General features: G+C 43.2%; 1 protein-coding gene across 1 annotated transcript in view; it reads right to left on the bottom strand.

Moving 5' to 3' along the window:
- The window catches only part of LOC118433125, an 85,188-nt gene that overhangs the window by 43,994 nt on the left and 18,174 nt on the right, over positions 1-23,020 (bottom strand). Inside the window, exons 4-5 of the mRNA XM_035844756.1 lie at positions 10,107-10,177; positions 9,877-10,010 (exon numbers count right to left, since the gene is read on the bottom strand). Coding sequence (XP_035700649.1) covers positions 9,877-10,010; positions 10,107-10,177 — 205 coding nt within the window. The remainder of the gene's footprint in view (positions 1-9,876; positions 10,011-10,106; positions 10,178-23,020) is intronic.

The following is a 23,020-nucleotide window of genomic DNA, read 5'->3' as shown; positions in this document are numbered from 1 at the left end:
AGTCAGACGACTCGCACGTACTTTTGTGACTACGATTCGATATTAGTGTCGACTGTAGCAACCGTCCAGACCGTGCACGTTCGAAGTCCGGGTTGTTTTATCACAATAAACTAATGAGAGAGAGAGCGAACGTTACATGAAAAAACCGGGACGGGAAATTTTGAGAGGAAATGACTTCATCCCCCAACGAGGAGTCATCAAGCACAATCAGAATCAGGCGAAGGCTCCATCCAACTTTACCCTTTGGCTTTACTTCCATCCAGGGAAATACAAGTCGTGATTTATATTCCGAGACTCCTCTGCCAATTCCACCATATTTAAATTACTCAAACTTTCCCAATGAGAAATGCCACATGTTACACACACACAGCCGACCGGGCGACTTTTGGCCTTTTGATGTGGCTCCACTAATCGACTAGCCGAATAGTCGCGGTCGTGTGGTGGTGGTCTCTTCAAAATATACAAAGGGTTTTATTAACTAATCCTAAGAGTGCAATCCATCGAGTCAACACCCTCGCACATAAGATGACGGAGGCAGGGTTGTGTTACAGGTTTCAATAACTTTTGAAAACATGGATTCTCATATTTAATATGCACACAACATGTTTCCAGATTGAGGATTGATTTTTAATCACCGTTCAGTTCCGTGAAGAGAACGTCAAAAAAATGCGTCTTTGGTGGCAAAGTAAACTGGCCGTGGGACATATTGCACTTTCAGGTGAATAAATTACTTCCGAAAGCTGTGACAGTATCAACATGCGATATGTCTGGAGGAACACAGTGATGATGATGGAGTGCCCGACTTTCACACACTTCTTGCACTAATCCACCCAAATTATAAAATATTACTCCAGAGCTTGTAGCAACTTCATGGCAAAAACCGCGACAGAGTGAAAGCTAAAAAGTTGGTTCTTCATCTTTCTCCTCTCTCTCTCTGCTGAGAAGGAGCACTCACCGAATGCTATGCGTACATATATCCTGTTTGCTGCCACTTGATACTTTCCACGCTTATGTAAATATTTTCATGCTGGTTACAAAACGAGTACGTTGGTTCTCTTGAAAAAGCTCTCTCTTCCTCGTCCTCCGGCTTCGTGGGGACATTGCATCTGCCATAACGCTCGAGTCAACCACTGTCAACCACTACTTCATAAAACTTAACTCGCTCTTTCTCTCTAACCAAAGTTGCTGGGGTTGACTTTATTAAATGTGATACCTGGACTTATGCAACGGAGGCAATATTGGTGGCCAGCCAACCAACGTCGTCTTATTTAACATGGATGTCATCTCGTCCGCCTGCTGAGCCTGGAGAAAGTGGTGTCTCTGGGTCGGTCCGTGGTGGTGAGCTGCTTAAGCTCGAGATAGTTTTTGACAAGGTTGATTAAGCACTCGATAAGTGTACGCAGCCGAGTGGTCTGTCAGCCCCCTGTTTGTCACCACCACGGGTTTCACCTTAATGCATACATACAACCTGCCTGCCAACTCGGCAGATACATGCTTTCTTCGTCCTGCTGGCCTCCTTCTTCGTGGGGCCGATGCGTGACTGACTTTCCGTATTTGGTCAGCATTTGAAGTGAGTTTGGTAGGTGGGATATTGGATTGGGAAGATGATGAGGAGTTGGAATATATATGAGCCGTGTTAATGGAGATGATGGTTGGATCTGGGTGAGTACAATCAATCATAAGAATATGACAGACCGAAAGTACTTCTTTCCAATTCTCAAAAAGCTGTCCGTCTAATGTAATGTCCTCGTCTCGTCACTTTTTTGTCTCCGTCCCACTTTTCCCTCTCCCTTCTTCTTCTTTTCTAATACGCTTGTCATTATTGTGGGATGAAAGTATAAAAGCCATGCCCTCTTCGCCAGTCTTCCTCCTAAGCTCGGATTTTTCTTCGCTAATGACGAGGATGAAAAAATAACGATGGTGCGGGACTAGTGCTGAAGATGAGCGATTCATTTATCCGACGACTACAATGAACTCGAACGAGGAGCCTCCGCTTTCTCCTCTCGCTATATTTATCTCCATCCAAATGCATGGATGGCAAGATGCATTTGACCGAAATTCGGGAAATTACGGGAAAAGGGCGCCCTTAAGCTGATCGAACGGAAACCCTGAACGTGCGTCGACTACAGACGCCGGCGACTGGATACTATTTTCCTCGTCTTGTACACACATTCCTCACTCGCTCACTGCCTACCTCGATGGGTCTGCTTTCTCCTCCGCGTAGGCTCTACTCCTCAGTCGGCCAGCCAACACTACAATTCTCTGACTTATGTCCGCAGTAGATAAAATACTTGGGATGCACTCTCTCCTGCCACCATTTTGCCAAATCCTTCTCCAGGTTTGTGAAATATTTGGCTCCATCAACGATTCGGTTTTGGCAAACTTTATGTTGTGGAGTTTAGCATGGAAATGGGATGTTTGAGATGGTGGGAGGAGCGAGCTTGGCTCCTGCTGGAGAATCACTGATGGGGAACGTTGGAAGCAGTGGTCACGAAAATGATAAAATAACCAAGTCCATCACGCACCACCCATAAACTACGAGTTAATGTGCTTCATTGGACCCTTCCTTCGTACGTATTCATAGTTATGGCAAATTGCTGCTCCACGAGAAGTACAACAACAATAAACATCAAGCTAGCAGACAGCACCGTTGGGACAATTTGTCCATCATCAGGTGTAACTCGGATCATTTGTATAAAATACAGGCGCAAGTTGAGCTTTAATAATCCATGTCATGCACAATGGCTGGCTGACCGATGATGGACTACTCCTCACAAATTTTGACTTTGTAGACGGCAAATCGGATAAAGCCTTGGCCTTTGTTTGACACGGCATCACTTTTGACTTTGAAAGGAATGGGAGTCCAGCAGGGTAGCTGGGCTCCTGGTTCAGGAATCAGAAATGCTGATGGATTGAGGCCACGTCAAAATCCCTGTCTCAAAGTGCTCCTTCTGCAATTCTTCCTGCAATGCTCTTTCCGAATTCAGCCAGAGAGCAGAAAAAACAGACCATTTGATGATCAACAATATTTTTTCGATTTTTTTTTGCCCGTACCTTAACCGGTTACGGTTATGCAATCAAGTACGGAATACGGACGAGTTTACTCTTGAGCACCAGAGAAACATGATTTTGAATTCAATAAATCAAACGTAGGAGTGGAAATGTGAGTCACGAAAAGAGTGAAAGTTTATCAATATCCAAAGTCTCATCTTTCTCGGAAGGACGTTCTATTCGTAAGAGTTTGACCGTACTCCAGGCAGCACGGGAACCAAGTATTGGCAGCAGGTCTGGTAGTAGATGAAGATGGAAAATATGTAGTGTTGAGGACTTGCGACTACTGGTGTCCCATCTGAAGGTGCATACATACACGAAAGTAGAGCTGGAGAAAGTGAGTGCCCACCTCATGAAACGGTATCCTCGTCCATCCAGTTGGACTCAGCCAACTCAGTCCGATTCTCGATTTCCCGACTGCTCTTTCCACTTTAATACAATGTCAAGTCTTCTCAAGCGAGGAGAAAATATGGGTCATTCTTCCAACAAACAAATGGAGAAGGAAACCAGCTTCCACCCGAAACCAAACTTTCTTCATCGTCTTCCTCCCCACGCTCTCGCTCCCTGATTGAGTTTACTCGCGAAACGAACAAGCAACTAATCTGCAGTTTACTCAGAGTCTGCTCAACAAACCCACCAAACACGGATTTGTTTTGCTTTGCACCAGATCAAACTGATGGCTTGATGCTTCGATTACGTTCGACACATATCATTAAAGTTCAGCAACAAAGTTACCCCTTTTTTCCTCTCGCTACTTTCTCCGGAGAGGTCAGAGAGAGGATATTAAAAAAGTATCCGAAAAGTAGTAGTGTTGCAGGGGAGAGAAAAATACAATGGACTTGGTTCTTGCTCCCTTATGTGTTTCTGCACATAAAGAATGTACGAGTGAGGATGATGTGCTTGTGGCGGACTAAACTTTTTTCCTGTACGAAAACAAGTTTTCTTTGAGTAATTGTTAGGTTGAAAAGGCGATTGGATTGGATGAGTAGCGGCCAACACGATGTGCAAACGTTCCTCTCGGCCAGAGTGTTGTTTGCAGGGCGGTGATGATGATGGGAAAGGCAGTGGATGTGAACGGGATGAAAAATGGAGTAAGAAACAATTGACACTTTTCGTAGTGTAGAAAGTGATTTATTTCTCGAGTAAAAGGTTCACTTAACTCTTTTCCCTTTCCAAAAGGCTCAACAATTTTTGATTTACTTTCTCCATTTCATATCTGAATAGTCACAAAGTCATCCTCGTGCTCACGAAGGAGGCTGCCTCGTACTCGTAATGTATCCTGCTCATTGTTTCGAGGAAGGTAGTTATTATGAGGTCAGTTGGTTGGTTGGGGTGGAGGATATTGAGCTGCTGGGACGGAAGGCACGAACGAGATGAAGAAAGAAAATCACATTTTTCCAGACGTCTCGGATATAAAATACAGATCCTGCCATGATATGAGTTATGGAGTCGCTCCCTCAACTCTCCAGCCTCGAGGAGACACACAGCTCGCTCCTTTTCAGTTATTTGTTACTTTAAATTCCTCATTTCCTGACAATAAAGAGAGAGAGAGACCAGTTTACGCCGCCATGCACTGCACTACAACTACACAGATTCATACGACCATATAAATACGACCCACAACATATGTACAGACTTGGGCACGGATTCCATTCTGCAGCCATGATAAATAAGTAAGCCATCTTTACGCCTCGTTGGATGATATACTTTCCCGTTGATAGCGTTGCATCTGCAAAATGATGTAGATTTACAGTTGACTTCAAAGTAGTCGTAAAATAAAATGTGTATAAAAAATGGAGTTTTATTCACTTATTGTCCAACTCGCCCTCGTATTTAGGACTCCAACCCCTTATTCATAACCCATTAACGAGAGTGAGTGGTCCAATTTGAGTGGGTCAGCAAAGAGGGGATCAGTCCGTGTAACAATCGGATTGAGGATGGTGGAAGTAAGTGTAAAAGCAGTTTAAGTGGTCATAATGAACCCATTGGTTTTATATAATGGGAGGAAACTCGCAGCATTAAAAATGTCATTCGCCACCAGGGTCACATATGGATGGATGAACTGGTTGTGTGGACTTGGAGTGGGACTACATAGTAGCGGATGGGCTTATAAATATTAAAACGGTCTATGACTGTTTGTACGCTAAGCTTTATGGGGCAGCCCTGGAAGTTGGTCGTCAACTTTGGCCATTGTGTAAAATGTAGCGTCATCCGAGCGGGAAACGGTGACTTAGGTCGTGCTGAGGATAAGATGACAACGTTATTTTATGTGGCAATATCTCAAGCAGCGAAATGATTCGAATTGATGAGGGTCATTCGGAGAGAGAGAGAGCACTGGATGAGCCATAACAAAATACTCGATAATAATAATAACAGTCTCGCTGGGACGTCTAATAACGGGGACGAAGGAAAAGAGCAGATTGACGAGTGAAAAGTTATACCCACTGCTGCATCATTCTCATCACTGCATTCATGCCCCTGTTACCTTTGTGCCCCACGATTTCTGAGGTTGATTTTGTGGGTGACGAGGAGACCAGCAGGCAGCCCGATTTAATAAGATTTCCTCCACCAGCTCTGCCTCTGCTTTTGGGACTGGGCAAAACTTGTACAGAATTTGAGCGTGTGTGGGCATGTTGGAGAGAGTTGTGATTTGAGGGGAATGGTGTGTGATGCGGTTACATCACCTTCCGTTTGACGGGAAGAAACATCTCATGCTTGCCATTAAAAGCTGAGAAATCAAATAAAATGTGAGGCAATGACGTCTTGCCCAACTGCTGAGTGTGTAGCACTGCTCAAGTGCCACTCACTTTTCCGAGCAGTCATTCACCACAACAACTAAACTACTTTTACTCTCGAGTACCACCACCAAAGTCAGACCACCAAATCTGCTCCCACTTTCACAACAACAACAACAACAAGCTCCAAACAATTGTAACACGCTATCCATCCGTTTTATTTCACATTTTACAAGTGACTTTTATTGGAGCAAAAAGTGACAGAAAAAATGGTTTAACACACCGTGCCGTGCAGCGTGTGGTTTGGTTGGTGGCAATGTGGACAGATGCGACCAGGATGGAAAAACGGGATGATATCCATCACTCTCAGCAAAAGCAAGAACCAATCTTTCCCGAGAACCCATAAAAAGATGATATTAGATTTCATTTCAATATTGGATACAATATGTCGCTTTCTCTCCCCGGGCTTTCTCCTCCGTTGGAAGACCCAGATTTTGAAATGGGAAGGCGGAAAGGGTTTTTGGCAAACTTCTTCCCACGCCGCGACGCTGGTCTTTTTGCAACGGAAAGAAGAACAAGATCAAGACCAAATCTTTGAATTGCCACATGACTCGAAAGACATTGATCCCGTTGGGAAAATCAGGCGTCAAAAACTCCAACATTCAATTACAACTCAATTTAGCCAACTTTGTTCATAAAAGTCAGCCCGGATTTGGAATGAGTTAAGCATTTACTCTTATCAGACTGGTGGTTGGGAAAACTTGGTCTCTAAACATTCCCACATTTACCAGGCTTTCGAGCCCGTGTTCAATTTTCACTTGGAGCAGAGGGATGAATAAACCCAACAGGACAAGCATGTCCCAAAATTAAATGCTTTCAGTCCTCCTCCTCCCCGCGTTTGGTAGCATTTAGCATTTGCCTCACTCTGTTTCCGTTTCAATTCCGAGTGTGGGTGGCTCCCAGTTTTGGAAATTAGTTGTGGACTTAACTCGTTTGGGGCGTTTTTGCTTCACTACTTTATTGGCGTGTCGGGTTTTTGGACCTGGGGCCCTCACAATTTCTGCCCTTTCTGGAAAATTTGTGTGGTAAATCAAGCTGTAAATTGTTCCTTGGTAAGTATTGTGTTTTTGGGACTTTTTGTGCAAAGTTATAAGTTGTAAGTTCAACGCCCAACGTAACGTTCAAGGGCAGAATCTTCCTCCGAGTTCGTAAAAAGTAGAAAAGTTGAGTGCCACGTCCGCATTTGCTCACATTCCCCCCTTTTGTTTTATGTCGTCTCCAAGCTTCCTGTCCTACAAGGCGAACCGTCTCCGTCTCTCGTATACGGACAAACAGCCAGTGGCCGCGGAAGTGTGGGGACGGGACAGAGCGACAATGTCCCTAACGTTACTCAATCTCCCTATTATCTGTCCATGTTATACAAACCCCTCCTTTCTCTATCCTACAATGTTAACGTTTCTAGACGTCCCCACAGCTTCTGCAGCCACTGAACACACCCAGTTTCTCCTTTTGTTCCACTGCACTGCAACAGAAGAAGGAGATTGACATGCTCCCAGACTTTTATTTCACAAATAGTTGGACCGTTTGATTGGTCAGGACTTGTTGTTTTCTCGTCAAACTTATAAGAAAATAAGGACTTTTTTATTTCCTTGTCATAAAAGAGCCTGGCTCATAATATAAATGTGCTGCTGAGGAGGTACAATTTTTGTCTGCCTGCCCTCCAGCCATGCTCCATGGTCACTCTAATATATTTACACACAGGGAAATATTTTCTGGGCAGACCAAGGCTCGCGGAAGAATGAGCTGTCTGTCTATTCGAATTATCTCATAAATGCGCACGTGCTTTTTCGCTACAAAATTACATAATGAGACATGTCTCCGACTTGTGGCTTGTTTTGAAAACAAGGACAAGAACGGTTTTAAAGTTTCATAATTCATCTGCACAATTTTTACGTCACATCCTGACAAACATGCATGCAGCAGATAATCCCCCGGGGTTTGCTTCATGTTGTTGATACTCTTTCCTGTGCTAATGCCTCCCCAAAGCGTTTTCTGGCTTCTTTCTCAAAAATATTTATCCTCGTGGCCAGAGGAGGAAACAAAGAAGACCATGTTTACTGGAAATGTGTATTTGGATGTGGCAAATATTCCTCGTGCACCGGTATTCAAAGCAGTCGTGCCAAGCCAGAAGAGAGAGAGAAAGAAAGGAGTCAGGACCATGTACTCTCCGTTCTATAAAGCAAGACAGTTGGCTACCCGACTTGTTGTGCAGCACAAAGATTTTTCAGGCTATTTCAAGTGGGGTCAATTGATATCGCATGGCTACAACATGCTTCGTGGTGCAAGTAATTTAAATGCCTAGCCCATTTTGTTGTGCTGTACAAAAAAGCTGTCTCGCTGCATGGGAGGGAGAGTACGTATGAGGAGGAGAGAGCGAATAAGGGTCTCTGGGCAGAGTTAAGCTAACTAGTTTACCCTCAGTCTAACTCAGTTTAGGGAGATGAAAGGAGTCTGGATCATCTTTGAAATTTAGGAATTTGAAATCCTGACATGTTTCATGTGCACGCAGCGACTGAGGAGAGGCAGCAGAGAACAGAAGCTCTTTCTTCCCCTTCTAAATGCATTACTCTCATTTCCAACTATGCACCAAAAATTAGGATATTCTTTCTTTTATACGCAAAAAACGAGGGAAAGTTGCTGATTCGATTCACTTTCATTTTATCGCAGAAATAGTAAAATTGAGTAATTTGATTTGTGTCGCCTTCCTCGTTCGTCTTCTCCCCTAATAAAACATTGATGCAGTGGGAGATGTGTACGTAGGGAGGTTGTAGGTCAGCCCTCGTCGTGCCCCAGAATTATTCCATCTTAAATTTTAAATATCAGTCCCATTTCAACCCAACTGACACATTCCACCCCATTCAACCCAAATAGTCCCCGTTCTCCTTGTGAACCACTGAATTACTATCGCATAAAGTGGAGTCCTCGCATGAACCAGTTCCTCCAGCAGCATCAAAAGTGGAGTTGCCGAGATTTCATTTTATATGCCGACTCGTCCAACCAGCAGCCCTTGCCTCTCGCCGTCACGGAGATAGAGCAACTGCTGCTGCTCCTTCTAATCCTTCGCTGAGGAGAAAGTCAATAACTGGGATTTGGCAATGAAAAGATTTCCATTGTGGGGATTACTTGGAGAAAGCGTCGTATGAAAAATGCCGAAAATTCACAGCAGTCTTCCAGACATTGGGTGATAGAGTATGCATATAAATCACGTGACCTTGTGTCTAAAAAACATTAAGATGGTAATTGCTCTTTCCAGAAGATGATGTGGATTTCGGTCTGCAGCGCAGTGCATTATTTATGACGAGACAAGGATGGAGCAGATATTCAAATCCTTATCATGCATGCTCCCAAAGACTGGGCAAGTGGCCAGCAACAGCTAAAACTGAAAATAGTATCCAAGCCCAGAGGAGACATGCAGGTCCGATGATAAGAATAACTCTTGTCTCGTGATGAGTCTCATCCCCTCAGCCAAATCGCGTCGCAGCCCGTCTCATCCGCTCGTAGGAGAGAGAAAAAGCCGAAAAGTTCCTCCAGTCAGCAGCTCAGCCTTTGTGTTGACCAACAACAAGAGCTGCAGTGAGTGGAGTCTGATGGTTGGTGTGGCCGTGGGGGACGATGTAATTGACCAGAGATGCCCCTAAGTCTAAAATGATCACCGTCCGTCGTTAACCATCCGACGACGTCCAGTTTCATGGAAACACGAGGCCTCCCGCCGCGTCCGATTTTATTTTACGCACAAACATGAACCCAACGAACCGAAAAGCAGCCAGGGCAGGCACACAGTCCCAAAAACCCAATGCTTTATTGCCCTTTTATGACACGGTTGAAAAAAGTTTACAGAGTCTTTAGTGTGAGTAATAAAAGGAGAAATCTCGGTCACAAGGAATCATTTTTTAAGGATGCGCCCTTCTCCAGTATTCATAAAGACAAAAACTTGGAGATTGATCAGTGTGTGGTTATTTTGGTCACGTATGACTTGTTTTGTGCGGATGCATATGTACTGGATGTGATTGGATGTCTTATTTGTGCTTACCAACGACGTTGAGGTAGGTAAAAGCGGAAATGGGCGGGGTAGTGGAAATCTGACACTCGTAGATGCCCCCATCCACGGGCCGGCTGTCACTGATGCGGAGTCCCCAGGTGTACATGTGTTGAAATGGGCGAAATCTAGACGTTCATTACAACAGGTTAAATTTTTGTGTTAATGAACTATCCATCTAGGTCAATGGTCATTAATAGTGATTATAATTGATAATTGCATACCTGGACTCTGCTGTGTACGTCTCTGAGCCGGCGGAGAGCAAATGCGTGTCCCGATGTCTGAGCCACAAGACCTGAAAATCAGCGAAAAAGAAAGTGATTTTAACTGCATTGTACAATTTCTGAATATTATTTCCCATAAAATAAATCAGAAATAAGTTTACGAATACATTTTCATAAACATGAATACAGCACAAGTCGAGCGCATTAGGAGAAAACCCTAAATATTTTTGTGTCGTAAATATGGAGCGAAATATGCAGGGAGTGACTGCCAAAGAGTTTCTTGAAATATAATACAACGTGCGAATTTTTCATAAATATGCATAAGGCAAGTTTCTCCTCCAGCTTTCTCTCCGCGACTTGTGCCCAGTTCTTGTTGGGGACCATTTCGAGCGGACATTTTGTGTACACTGAACTCGAGAGTGGAAGTCCTTCTTCCTCGTCATTACTGGGACTCTGGAAGGAAAGCAATAACAACATGGGACTTGATAGGAGTGGCTGCCCGAGAGCTGGAAAAGAGTGTGAATGAGTCGAGTATAAAGTATAAAAAAATGAAAAGAAGCCCCGTAAAACTTTATGGTTTCCGTGTTCCAGCCACCCATTTCTATAAATGTTCGCAAAGGAGCCCACTCGCTGCTGCTGGGAGAGCACTAATACTTTGGGAGAATGTGGACTATGAAAGCAAATGGCAGTGTTAATCCGATTGTTCTAATGTTAGGAAAAAACCATGTCCAATGGGCTTTTAAATACATGGGAAAAGAATAACAAATCTTCCAGAGAGAAAGTTGTTGTTCACTTTCGAAATGTGGTGCGGGGCTTCCAAAATTGTGTGACTTTCGTCAAAATTTTGGCAAAAAATTGTCCTCTACATTAGGCAAGGAGGTGAAATTGTTTGTTGTGGAAATGTCCACACATAATATTCTGAAAGTGTTTACCCTTTGTCGAGGAGGTTTTGTTTGTGATTGTCGAGAGAGAGAGAGAGAGTCGTGTATGCAGAGGAGTGCGTTGTTGGGGGACGACGTAAAATACAAAGTTTCACGTTCTCTCAACCATGTCAGACTTTTTGCGAATTCATGCATACGAATTATTGCTTTCCTTTCTTTATAGATTTTATATTGAGAACCAAAAGTCTCGGATTTTAGCAACTTTCCCCGACTGGGCGTGGATTTTGCATGTTTTTTCTTGCTCTTACAACAAACTTTGTGTACTTTGCGACTTTATGTGGCACTGCTACAGTAGGAAAGCAAGTACCAAACAACAGCAATTGAAAAAGTATGCAAAGTATGGCAGCTTTTTGCACGACTTTCCGTTATCTCATTTTTTGCAAATGGGAATTTCATGATAAATGGTTTCTCCATACTTGCATGCGCTGACTGAGGGCGACGCAAACTCCAGTTCTCCAGTCTCCACACATACTCACACATAAACAAAAACACTCTGCTTCACCCAGCAGCATTATTACGTAGAGACAAAAATACTCAAGAAGGAAAAATTAATTTTGCTCCATGTACTTTTTTGTGCGTGGTGGTAATTTATACCATAAAATAAGTTTTGGTCTCACATCTCAATTACCAATTTTATTTTAACACTGCGTCCCACTTCCGCGACGACGGAATAAAATTCATCTCGTGTAGTATATAATATTCGTGTGTGCATACATATTGAAGGGGACGAGGAATATAAAATTCTGCGAATATCCCATTGAAACGAAACGCATCGGGGCGCCCAGTTGAGGGAGAAAGCTGAAGAAATTCTAAAACGATGCATATTTTACGAGTGATCATTTCATGGTCGCATCCATCTCCTCCACGCATATATCAAATTTAATTTTCCCTATAACTCGTAACTTGGTCCTTTTACTCACTCACTCAGCACCGCCGAGGAACAACTTAATCTTATGCGGTGGGTGTATACTGGTCGTGTTACTACTTGTTATGCATTCCAACCTGGTTCGGGGGAGAAGTACAATGGAACCCGAATTTCGCACAGACCTGGCGCTCACATCTGGCCGGATGATATTTCAGCGGCACTCGTTATACAGATTTATACGGGACGCTACCCCACATGCACACACATACACACGCTGCTCAATCCAGATAACTTCCGCACACGGAATTTCCCACTTTTTATGGACCTAAGTAAGTACGCTACGTACCCATGCCAAGGAAGAAAGAAAGAGAGAAAGTTCTCTTTTCGTGCGTTTTTTTCTCCTGTGAATGGATAGGAAGAGAAGCCCATTAAACTACATCTACTGCTGAATAATTGCACCCATATTTCAAACAGTGGTCTCATTAAAATTATTTTATGATGGATAATGCCATTTGAGTATTACGTTATCCTTCTTTCTGTCAGAGCACTTTCAGTGTCGTCAATAATCCACAATAAGGCATCACATGCCGATAACTTGTTGAGAATTGGGGGGAAAAATAAAGATTTATTCGAAAGTGCTCGCCATCGTACGTACATGGGCTTTCTCCCTGCATGTCTGCATATGTGGCTAAACAATCGAGTCAGAGTTTGCATGTGTAAGTCGTCAAACATGAATGCAGGAGTTGAGAGTGTGTTCCACTTCACAATCTGGCCGGATTGCAGATGATGCCTCCATTTGGCTGAAGAGAACGAGAGCTTCACTCACCCAAGCTATTCCATTCTTATCTCAGGACTCATTTTATGCCCCGGTCCACAGCCGAGTATGCAACATTATGCTCTGTGTGCAAAACCACGACGGGACGGGAGCGGAGGCAGAAGAGAAAGCAGGACTGACGACAAGTACAACTATTATGAGTTACTATTAAGCAGAAATACTGCGCCTGGTGCTACACAGTAGGTCCTCATAGCCAACCATCACCGCCTCGATCCAGGAATATGGACGTGCTGTTTCTACGTATATAGACAGGCGAGTAAGTAATATGAATATTCCGTGGAACTACCAGCGCCATGTTCTCCTTCAAGGCCTACGAGGGACCAATTTATCCAAGTTTTTGGATAAATCGGGCAAAATTTTCTCCGCTCTTATTATTGGACTAGTTTGGATACGCTCTGCTCCATTTCAGGAACTAATCGGGAACTAATTCTTATTTACTCCGAGAGATTTTATCACACAAGAGACAGTCATGGCTCCGGGATGGTTGGGCAAAAGTGGGCTAGCAGAAGTAGCTCCGGAGCGGAGTCTTGTGTCGGGACGAGTTATGATGCCTATAGAAAAACTCCGACTAGCTTCATGACTTTGGAGAAAGTTATGCAATGATTTCTAAAAGTAATCGTAACTTTCTTCCTCTTTCTGACCCTGAAATCTGTCAGTTTGGGATTGTCTTTGAAGCTCAACTGGCTCTGAGATTTACACTAAATGAACAAAACTTGCTCGGAAAAATAAAACTGCATAAAATTAATGTTTCTACAAATTCAGGAATTAAAGACGTTGGCAACTGACTGACAGGAGGGATGACTCATAGCAAAAAGTTTTCCAAAGGGTGAACAGGTTTTTGTCCGGATTGAATCTGTCTTCTGAATAAATTCATGAAATTGAGAAATACGTAACTAAATTTTCTGCACTGAACAAAACAAGAAAGCAGAAATAAGTACCAGAAATGCGAGGATTTTAGTTTAGGATTTTTTTGGGGGATCTGTCTCATCTATAAAATCGATTTGATTGCACTTTCCCATGATTTATTTTATTGAACTGGCAAATATAATGCCCCACCGCTTCTACTTTCCTCGCATTGAGATTGAACAGAAAAATCCCACACGCGATTTCCTGCATGGAATTGAAGTTGAAAGTAAACGAGTTCTACAATAATTCAATGTGTTCGTATAATTTAGACCTGTGGAAAAGAGTTTTACGCTTGGAAGGAAAACTAATAAAACGGTGTGTGTGTGGCCCAAGTGAGTACTTTATCCATCGCCTCTGGCTGGAGGTGCCTTAACCTTTGGGGAAGTAAATCAAGATTTTGCAATAAAGTATCAACAGTATCGAGGCTTCATTTCCACCTGGGAAAGGCCCCTACTTTTGCTTTTATCCGGGCGAGCCGCTCAACTGCAGGAGACAAGAATCATAATTCTGAGGATCATTATTTCGACTCAACAATGCGAGACGTGTATTTCTCGATGGAACAAGTTCTTCCAGGTTATCAGGAAATTAGTATCGTGCGCACCTTATCCGAGTTGAAAAATAGTAGGTAATCCATATGATGATAATGTTCCCGGGAATTATTTTATGCCCCACGAACAAAGGAAGGCATTGCGTTCTTTAATCTCTACAACACTCCAAAGCAAACTTTGTACTCTGCCCAGCGGACAATCCATAAAATTATTCCTAATTTCCCGTTTTAATTAAGGGGAAAGAGCTCTCTTCATTGTGTATGCATATGAATGCAAATTTTAACCTGGAGGAGTGTTGCATGAACCAACCCTGGCCATTTCTCAACTCATCCACCAGCGAGTTTAAGACATGGACGGAGTGAAAGTACAACTCGGAGAGGTAACAGATTTGCAGATATAATTATTAAAGTGACTTTGCAGACAGCACGAGCAACGGACTTTTGGAATTGAGAGGGAGATAGAGAGCAAAAGTAAATCGATGCTAATTTGATTAGGATAAGAGCAAGTTCCATCAAGACCTACGTTTTGCAACTTCTATTTTCGTTTCAATCCAAAATTGCTTGTTCCTCAAATTTTAAACAGCACTTTCGACTTGCAAGCTGCACATTTTTCATCACTTTTTGCACTCTCGTTTTAATCATATTCCGTCCTCTGCAATTTTTTACCTATCTCCTGTTTATTTAAGCCGTTTATTTGCCCTCGGAGTTGTACGTACAAGCTGCTGCCATCCAGCTTAATAAGTATTCGAAGGAGATAATAAAGGAGATAATAAAGCTGATTATTAATGCTCCAACCCATCCGCACGAAATGCAGTTTGAGATACCGTCGTGGAGGAATAAACTTTGTCCTTCCGTTTCCTTGTCGCATTCCATGCACCTGCATCACCCGTCTCCAGACTGCACCGGTGCATCCGAAGCAGGGGCTCGTTTGAGGGGAAAGTGGATATATAATTAAGAGATAAGGAGAACATGCCGCGGTGTGAATTAAGTCGACGGGTGGTGATAAGTCAGACGTAAGAAGTGCATTTCCAAGAAGATCCAAAGATCAACCTGGCTCTGGGGAAAAGTGAAAGTACGTGTTGGATTTGGTTAAATAATTATGTTTTTATTTGTGCAAGTTACTTTAGTTAAGATTATCATTGATGCTGTGCTTTGGCTGGTGGTGTCATTATTTTCATGGTTTTTTAGTTCTAGCAGTCACCACCACCAACCACGTCGCACTAGTTGTAACTTTAGACTTGGAGAGAGCAACACGTATTTTTGGCTGAGCTCTGATTATTTATTTTAAAGTTATTTCAAAGTAGCAATTTTGTTAGTAAATGGTTCAATCTATTTAATAAAGTAGTGATCAGCAAGAGGAGATAATTTGTGATAAGTGTCAAGTTATTTCGGCTCAGTTGCGGCTACTAGGAACTCATTTACTCAAAGTTTTATCTCATCATCATCGCCAAGCAGGCCCTTATTCGGATTATCGGGTTTTTCGGGTAGAAATTCATACGAGATCCAACAGTACGCTTTCCCCTCGTCCATTGTGCTCTCTTGCCTCCTTTCTTGACGAGCTAAGTACTCGCTCACTCCGTCCTCACTCATTGTACAGTGTATCTCATCTCTCATCATCGTCTCAGTAAGTAAAGGGAGCTTCCCGTGGGTTTCGTTCTCCTCGTGGTGGTCGTGTCTGTGCTGTCTTCTTCATTTTCTGCGCTGCAGTGAATTCTGATGCCTACTTGTCATCAAACGGGAGTGAACTTGATGCTTCAGAGCGGAGCTTGAGCCACAACTATTTAGTTTGAAATTCAACTCCAAAGTATTTTAGAGTACAGTCAGCGTTCTAGTGAAAGCCCAAAAATGGAGGGAGAATTTTGCATATTTAAATCCCAGCCTAAGCCTTTGGTGCAATTAATTTCAACCTTTAAGCTGGTTGGCATTGACACGGGAGTAATTGCCTGCGTACCTACATACGTGTGGTACGTATATAGGTGATGTACGTAGGTACGCACATAACAAGTGCAAGGTGGAGTGCATACGTACATTTAATAACTGCACAGCACTGAAAGAATACCTACTTTGCAAAGGAAAAGTCAGGCCTTCAAGCTGCTGGTGAATATTTTAGGAATTTTTACTGGTATTTGAACGAGTGCGTTGCTCTTGGTCCGCTATTTGACTCTATTCTTGGTCAGGGCAGACTTGGCGAAATGTGGGGAAAGGAAGTGAGAGGCGGAAATGGCGAGACATGCAAAAATTAAATCGCTATTTGGTCTAAATATTTACTCATGTAATGGTTACGTATGGATGTAGCACAGTTTATCACCTTTATTGAAGTTAGGTGTCGCCATTCGAAGGAAATTTGGTAAATGATTTAAGTGGAATTCTTTAGGAATCACAGTAATTCTGGAATACATAATTAACTTGTGTTATTATTACAATTTTCTAAAAAGGAGCATTTTGCGGCGTAATTAAAGCAACATGGCATTAGTGGTAGATAAATATTCGGGCCATGCGAAAATGCTGCTCACGAAATTTCCGAATCAGGGAAAGTGTACAAAAAAGAGAAATTAGATTTACGATCCATTCGACACGACACCTTCACTTCTTTACTGCTTCATTAGCAAAGTAATGTTCTCCACCTCGACGACCACTCTCGTGCAGTAGAAGTGCCATTTAACACTCTCGATAATAACAGTGAAACAACTCGCTCGCTGGTCTTGGCTGGTCCAACAACGGAATGTCAGGCACCTGGTTTGTGTGCTTGACACTAATCCCATAATCCGACAAGGAGTACAATATGAGAAATAAATTATTCACTGAGCTGTAAACTCAAGCCAACGTTTCGTCACCTGCTCCAACGCAGCATTTAAAAATCAAGGGACGACGCTGAGGAGGAAACGACACCAGCTGTGGCGGCGGCCGCTTTCTCCTGTTTGCTTTCACACCAGCCGATCCTCGTGTTCAGTGACATAAAAATTCGAAGAGCAACATGGAGCTAATGGACCAATTATCATTTTTGGAGAAACTTGGCCTTTTCTTCTTCCGGCGAGAACCTACTCGATTGCCAGATTAACCGTTACAGCCATTCGATGGATTTTGGAACGTGCTAGGGGAAAAATAGCCGATTCACTAATTCCGCTTCAACTAAATCGAGATTCCACGAAGGAAGGCAGACCTTTAAACCTGCCATCATCATTACAGTTGTTTTCGGAAGGGCTGGAATTTTGAGCCGAGGTGAAAATGGGCATTTCTCCCCTTTTGCCGTTGCAGCACAATCGAACGGTAAAACTAAACTATACTGCTGCTCGTACATATGTAGCAAGTCTTTTATTGCGCGTATTTGCCGTAAGGAAGGAGGATGAATCACATTGTGTCAGGTGACTACGACCTCTCTTCGTTCGTTGGTACAGCTGGGAGATATAGACCTCATTGTTATTCTCGGTTGCGACATGGGCGTTGGATCCATTACTTTCACCAGGCCTGGAACGGATTGCACTTTGTGTCATTAAGTCAGCCTTATCCGGTTCAGTCGTCGACTAATAAACGTGTCGCTACATCACAATGTCATCTGCCTTTCCTCCATTTACAACTTTGCAATTGCATTAGAATTGCAAACGTGCCTAGACGTAGATGAACCATAGGGAATTATTGGTGACTCCACTACAGCCCAGCCAGACCGTGGACCGTGCTGCCTACTCAAGTTGGCAGAGTGGGTCGAAGGCTACTTAAACTTGCACAATCACCAGCGACATATTGATCACCAGGAATTCCTCCAGTTGACGCTGACAAGGAGAGACAAATGAGTACACCAGCCTTGCATGGAAATCTGGACATACTTACGATGCATATACGTAATATGTAGGCGTAAGTACTTCTCAGTGCTCCAGTTATGGTCCGAGCATCACTGGCTACCTGTCTCCGTTCGCATGAAATTTGGCTAACTCAAAGTTCTAAATCGATTTCATTAAAAGTTGATTTAAACCAGTTCCGAGCCCATTATTCTCAACTCGTAAGTGAAATCAAGTCAGTTTTGCACAAGGACGAGTGGGAATTTCTTTCCCTGTCCCAGTTGCAATTACTGCAAAGTTTGCAAGTGAAATTTTACAATTACTGCAACAGCGCGGCTGTTCAAGCAACTTGAGTCTGCAACTTGTAGTGAAAAGTGCTTATGAAATGTTAACACTTTTTATGTCACATGCTACACCATGTTTGTACAGTTTGTGCTCGTACGTTACATGCAGTCAGTCGCAGTAGGCGTGGAAGTTAATGAAATTGAAAATCAATTATCCAAATTTTGCTCCTTTACTCACTACGAATTTTACTTTTGCTGCATACTTTTAGTGTTCTACAATTCCAATTCCATTTAATTTACAAACTTTTCTGACATTTTCTCAATTTTAACGGGTCTCTGAATCTCATAATTGTCATCAGACACGAAACATACCTGTGAATATTTGTTACATAATGGCCGATACCTGTTAGCCCCTTGTCAGGTTATGGGTAATTGCGCTATAGAGAAGTATACGTATGGCGCTCCAGGTTAAGGAATTTCGCCAAGGAAAATTCCATTAGACACGCAGTTGTATACATGTAGAATTCTGCTGAGGGATTCCTGACCGTTGAAAAAAGGGACAGGGAACCACTTTGTGTTTTACCATAATGCTGGAGAAAGTTATTGGAGTAGGGCGGTGGTGGTGGCGAAGGTATGTCTGGTAGTCGTAGCGGAGGACAAAAAGGAAATATAGATTTCGGGATTGGAGGTGATTTATAGTTGCCCGCAACCATTAATGGTCAGCATATGGGTCAGTTGCTCACGGAAATGGATGCTTGGTCGGAGAGAAATAGACAGAACAATTTGTACGACCACAAGGAAGCAAGGCAGCCTTGCTTTCACTTTCTCCACGCCCGCCGTCCCTTCCACGACGAGAAGCATAAACATTGTGAGCACACACACACGGCATCATCTGCAGGATTCCTCTCTCTCTCTCGTCCAAACTTTGATCTCTATCTTCACCCAGAGTAAACAGCTAGGGAGTCGTGTGCTCACATAGGTTGGTGCATGGGTTGGTGGGCATTATGGTGAAAAAACCAATAAAAATGACCATTAGTTAAGTCCACCTATTATAAGGAGAAAGGTCGAGAGAAAGGGAGTTAAGTGGCCATCTGGACCAAGACCAACGAGTCTTTATGTCACAGTTTAGTGCTCCCTTTATTGCGATAACAAACCCACTTTACCCAGCTAGCTCCCACTATAAATACGACGACGACGACTCGTTATCCTCTCAAGATAAGCAGCGACACTCGACATGACAAGTAACATACAACAACGGACGACCGCCGTATACCTTGCCTCCAATCTCTTCGTCATAATCTTGTTTACGACGTGTGGAGGCTCACTTCGGCGAGATCGCAAAACCAGGTCAGCTCAGAATGGTTAATGAAACAACAACTATGTCCGCGGAATGGAATAATCTCGCACATTGTGTGAAAAACATTATGCTTCCAGAATAATAAATTCAACACCTACAAAATGACGATGAGTGGCTCATTAAGCGACAACCCTGGAGCTTTCTTTTACCGCCGTGGACATTTTCTTGAATGAAACATTAGCTTGTTCAACAATCCATCCAGACTCTTAAATCAAGCAAAACGGTGTGTGTGTTTTGTTCACGTGTCATTTGCACTGTTGACAAGAAATCAGGCGGTTTATTAATGAAACATGAAATACCAACAAATCAATGTCAGCCAGACCGTTTCGCTACTCACTTCCGCCCACCAGACCACGAATCTTTATGCATTCGGAGCCCTTCTTCTTGGCTGTCACTGGAGTGACGAAAAGTGTGTTTCGTTGAGAGAAAGGAGGAGAAAGACTTCAACTCACTTCCGTCTCTCCCAATTTCCAATGAGTTTTCTCCCGTAAATGAGTTTGGAGAGGAAGCAGATTTGTTTGGCTTGAGCTCACATATGTTCACAGCCTGCTTGCTTGCTTTGCTTTGCATTGTTCCCACTTTCCCTTTCTTCCCCGTCGTGTATGTACAGACGGCTGTGTGTTGTTGTGCTGGGCTGTTTTTTATATGTATGTGGAGGAATGAATGCCTATGCCTCCACGTCGTCGGCCAACCAACACCAAGCTTTCCAAATTATTTACGCTTCCCAAGGGAAACAGGAAATTAAAGAAAGTAGAGGCGAATGCTGAGGAAGGGAAAGTCAAACACATGCAACTTAAGTCTAAACTACTACAAAACCGAGCTCATGGGTGGGGAACACTCACCAACATTGTGTTGCACTAATCCGAGTAATTTTCTCCTCGGATGCATGGGATCCCAATCACATAATTGCAAAATTGAGACGTTCCGTCCAAATCTCGACACATTTCCTTGGACCATCTGCTCAATAAGGGTAACAGGTTTTTGGTCTCTTGGAACACTGGTCAGTCTCGATTTTACGCAAGGTGTGGGTTATGTAAGGTATTGATTCTGGGACGCGGCTGCTGATCACCCCATGCCATGATCAACTCTCTCCACACCATCACCACCACCACCACCACTTCCACCACTTTCACAAAAACTGGCGAGTTAAGCCGGGCGCCCAGGTTTGTTCAGAGAGTTAAGAAACAAAGGGCCTTTCTCTCAGCGGGGAAAAGTTAAGTTACGACTTGCTGGGTTATGTGCAAACCTTCCTGTCCGTACCCAGCACAATGCCAGAGTAACTTATTGTGCAAGTCAGCTCTGAAGCAAAGTTGGCCAACACCAAGACGACCCACTCCTCCATATACTCGCCCCAGCCTACTTTATGCCTTCTCACTCCCACCACTGGATTTACTTCTTCTTAGAAATTAGAATTAGACGCCAGTTCAGAGCAGCAGAGGTTACAAAGGTGTCAACACGGGATGACCTTACGCTCCTGGGCCTACCACACACTCCAAGGCTCACTTTCCGTGGCTTTCTTCTTCGCCCTCCACCGACCAAAACCAACCCACAAAGCCTTCCTCGTCACTAATTAGGGACAGAGACAACTGCACGAGGAGAGCCAGTTATGAGACTGCTCTAAATTCAATGAACGAATGTCTCAAATGCTAAGCAGTATGGAAATGGGTGAAAGTAAGTCAGCTCTTCTCTCATGCAAATTGCGTAGCCTCGGGTAAAATTTTGACTCGCACCTCATATCTCTGGTGAAGGTGTCTCAGTCTCAGCGGAGCAAGAATAAGGGTTCTTCTGCCAGCCAGTCTTAATTAGGCAGTTGAACAATAGGTCACTGGGCGAGAGAGGTTGATGAGTGAGTGACATGTTGTTCAGGGTTCAGTGTGAACAAGATTGCGTCGCTCGACATCATCAGCGGCGGAGATCTTGAGTGAGCTGGACAAATTCTTGGGAAAAGAAAGAAGCAAGATTTGGGGAGAACATTTCCAGGAATGAGCGACGGCGAGAGAGAGGAAAAGGCAACGCTGCCGCTTTCCGGATAAAATGAATTAGAACTTTCTACAAAAGTTTGTCCCATTTTCCCCTCCGCTCAATATTCTTGCCTTATTCGCCAGTGGGGAAAGTTAATGTCGGCGCTAATTATTACAACTGTTGTGTCAAAGTAATGAAGTTAGATCAGGAAACAGATGTATATTTACGTAGGCTGCTCGTGTGAAAAGTTGGTCAAAATAGTGGTGGTCTGTTGTGTTGTAGTGCTTACTTACTTTCACAAGTGTTAAAAGTATAAATAGATTAGTTTTGATTCCTTGTTCTACTTTTGCTATAAATATCATAAATCAAGTGTAATTTGGAAGCGAATTTCCGCGATATATTTTCGCATCGCAATAATTTGCATACGATTTATTTATGTCAGGGTGTTATTGGTGTTTATGATCAGGTGGGAAAGACAATGACACGCATGGCACTGACAAGACGAGACCACCAGATGTTGATATTCACATTCGCAAAGGTATTGAGTTGGAAATACATACGCTGATCCAGTTCTGTTATTTACTGCGAAATCTACTACTGCCCAACTGAACCAGGAATGTTTCCCTGATTCGGTTAGACTGGTTCAGCTTAGCATTTCATTCCAGTGCGGGCAACACATTGCAGTGGGTGTGGGTCGTAGCTTGGCGTATGTACGTACGCAGCAGCTATGTTATGGCGGAGTCTGTACGTATATTGCTTTCATGGTGTCGAAAGATAATGTCAGCTATGTTGTGGAGACTGTTGACTATGATGAATTACCCACTTCCTCTCCCTCCTTCCAAACACATAATCTTAATAAAAACATGAGTAACAATTGCTTTCAGGAATATTTCATTTCGATCAGATTCATGGATTCCTCTCCTTCCGTTTAACTCAACTCGTAGCAGTAATAAGAGTAGCCAAACATATTTTCAGGATGAATTTGAGCGTTAAACTCAACTCGCTAAAACAGTGAATCGCTAATACAGTGCTTCCATCCCACCTGCTTTCCACATTTTTATGCTTTCACTCCTCGCATGCTGTTCTCATCAGGGGTCCTTTCTCCCTAAATACATTATACGCCTTGAACTTCACTCGCACAATTGCGGTTTTCTCCTCGATTCGTATGTACGTACGTACGTACGCTCAACAACACTTAAACGGTTATAAGATTTGAATGAAATTGAGTTGCCAACGTCGTATAATTTGTAATCGAGCTGTGTTAAATGCCTGTCTATCAAAAACTGTCGAAACAATCCTGCTCGGTTCAATTCGAATCGAGTGAAGTTGGTCAGAATTTCACGCAAATGGCAGTTTTGAATTAAAGATAGGGGCAACATTTTAATAATCGCTGTTGGCTGAATGAAGGAAACCGATAATGCTTCTCAGGAGAGTTTCTTGATTC

The sequence above is a fragment of the Folsomia candida genome, unplaced genomic scaffold (genome assembly GCF_002217175.1).
Source record: "Folsomia candida strain VU population unplaced genomic scaffold, ASM221717v1 Fcan01_Sc042, whole genome shotgun sequence".
NCBI classification, from domain to species: Eukaryota; Metazoa; Arthropoda; class Collembola; order Entomobryomorpha; family Isotomidae; genus Folsomia; species Folsomia candida.
Note: the sequence above shows the minus strand (reverse complement) of the source record. Positions and strands in the feature narration are given on the sequence as shown.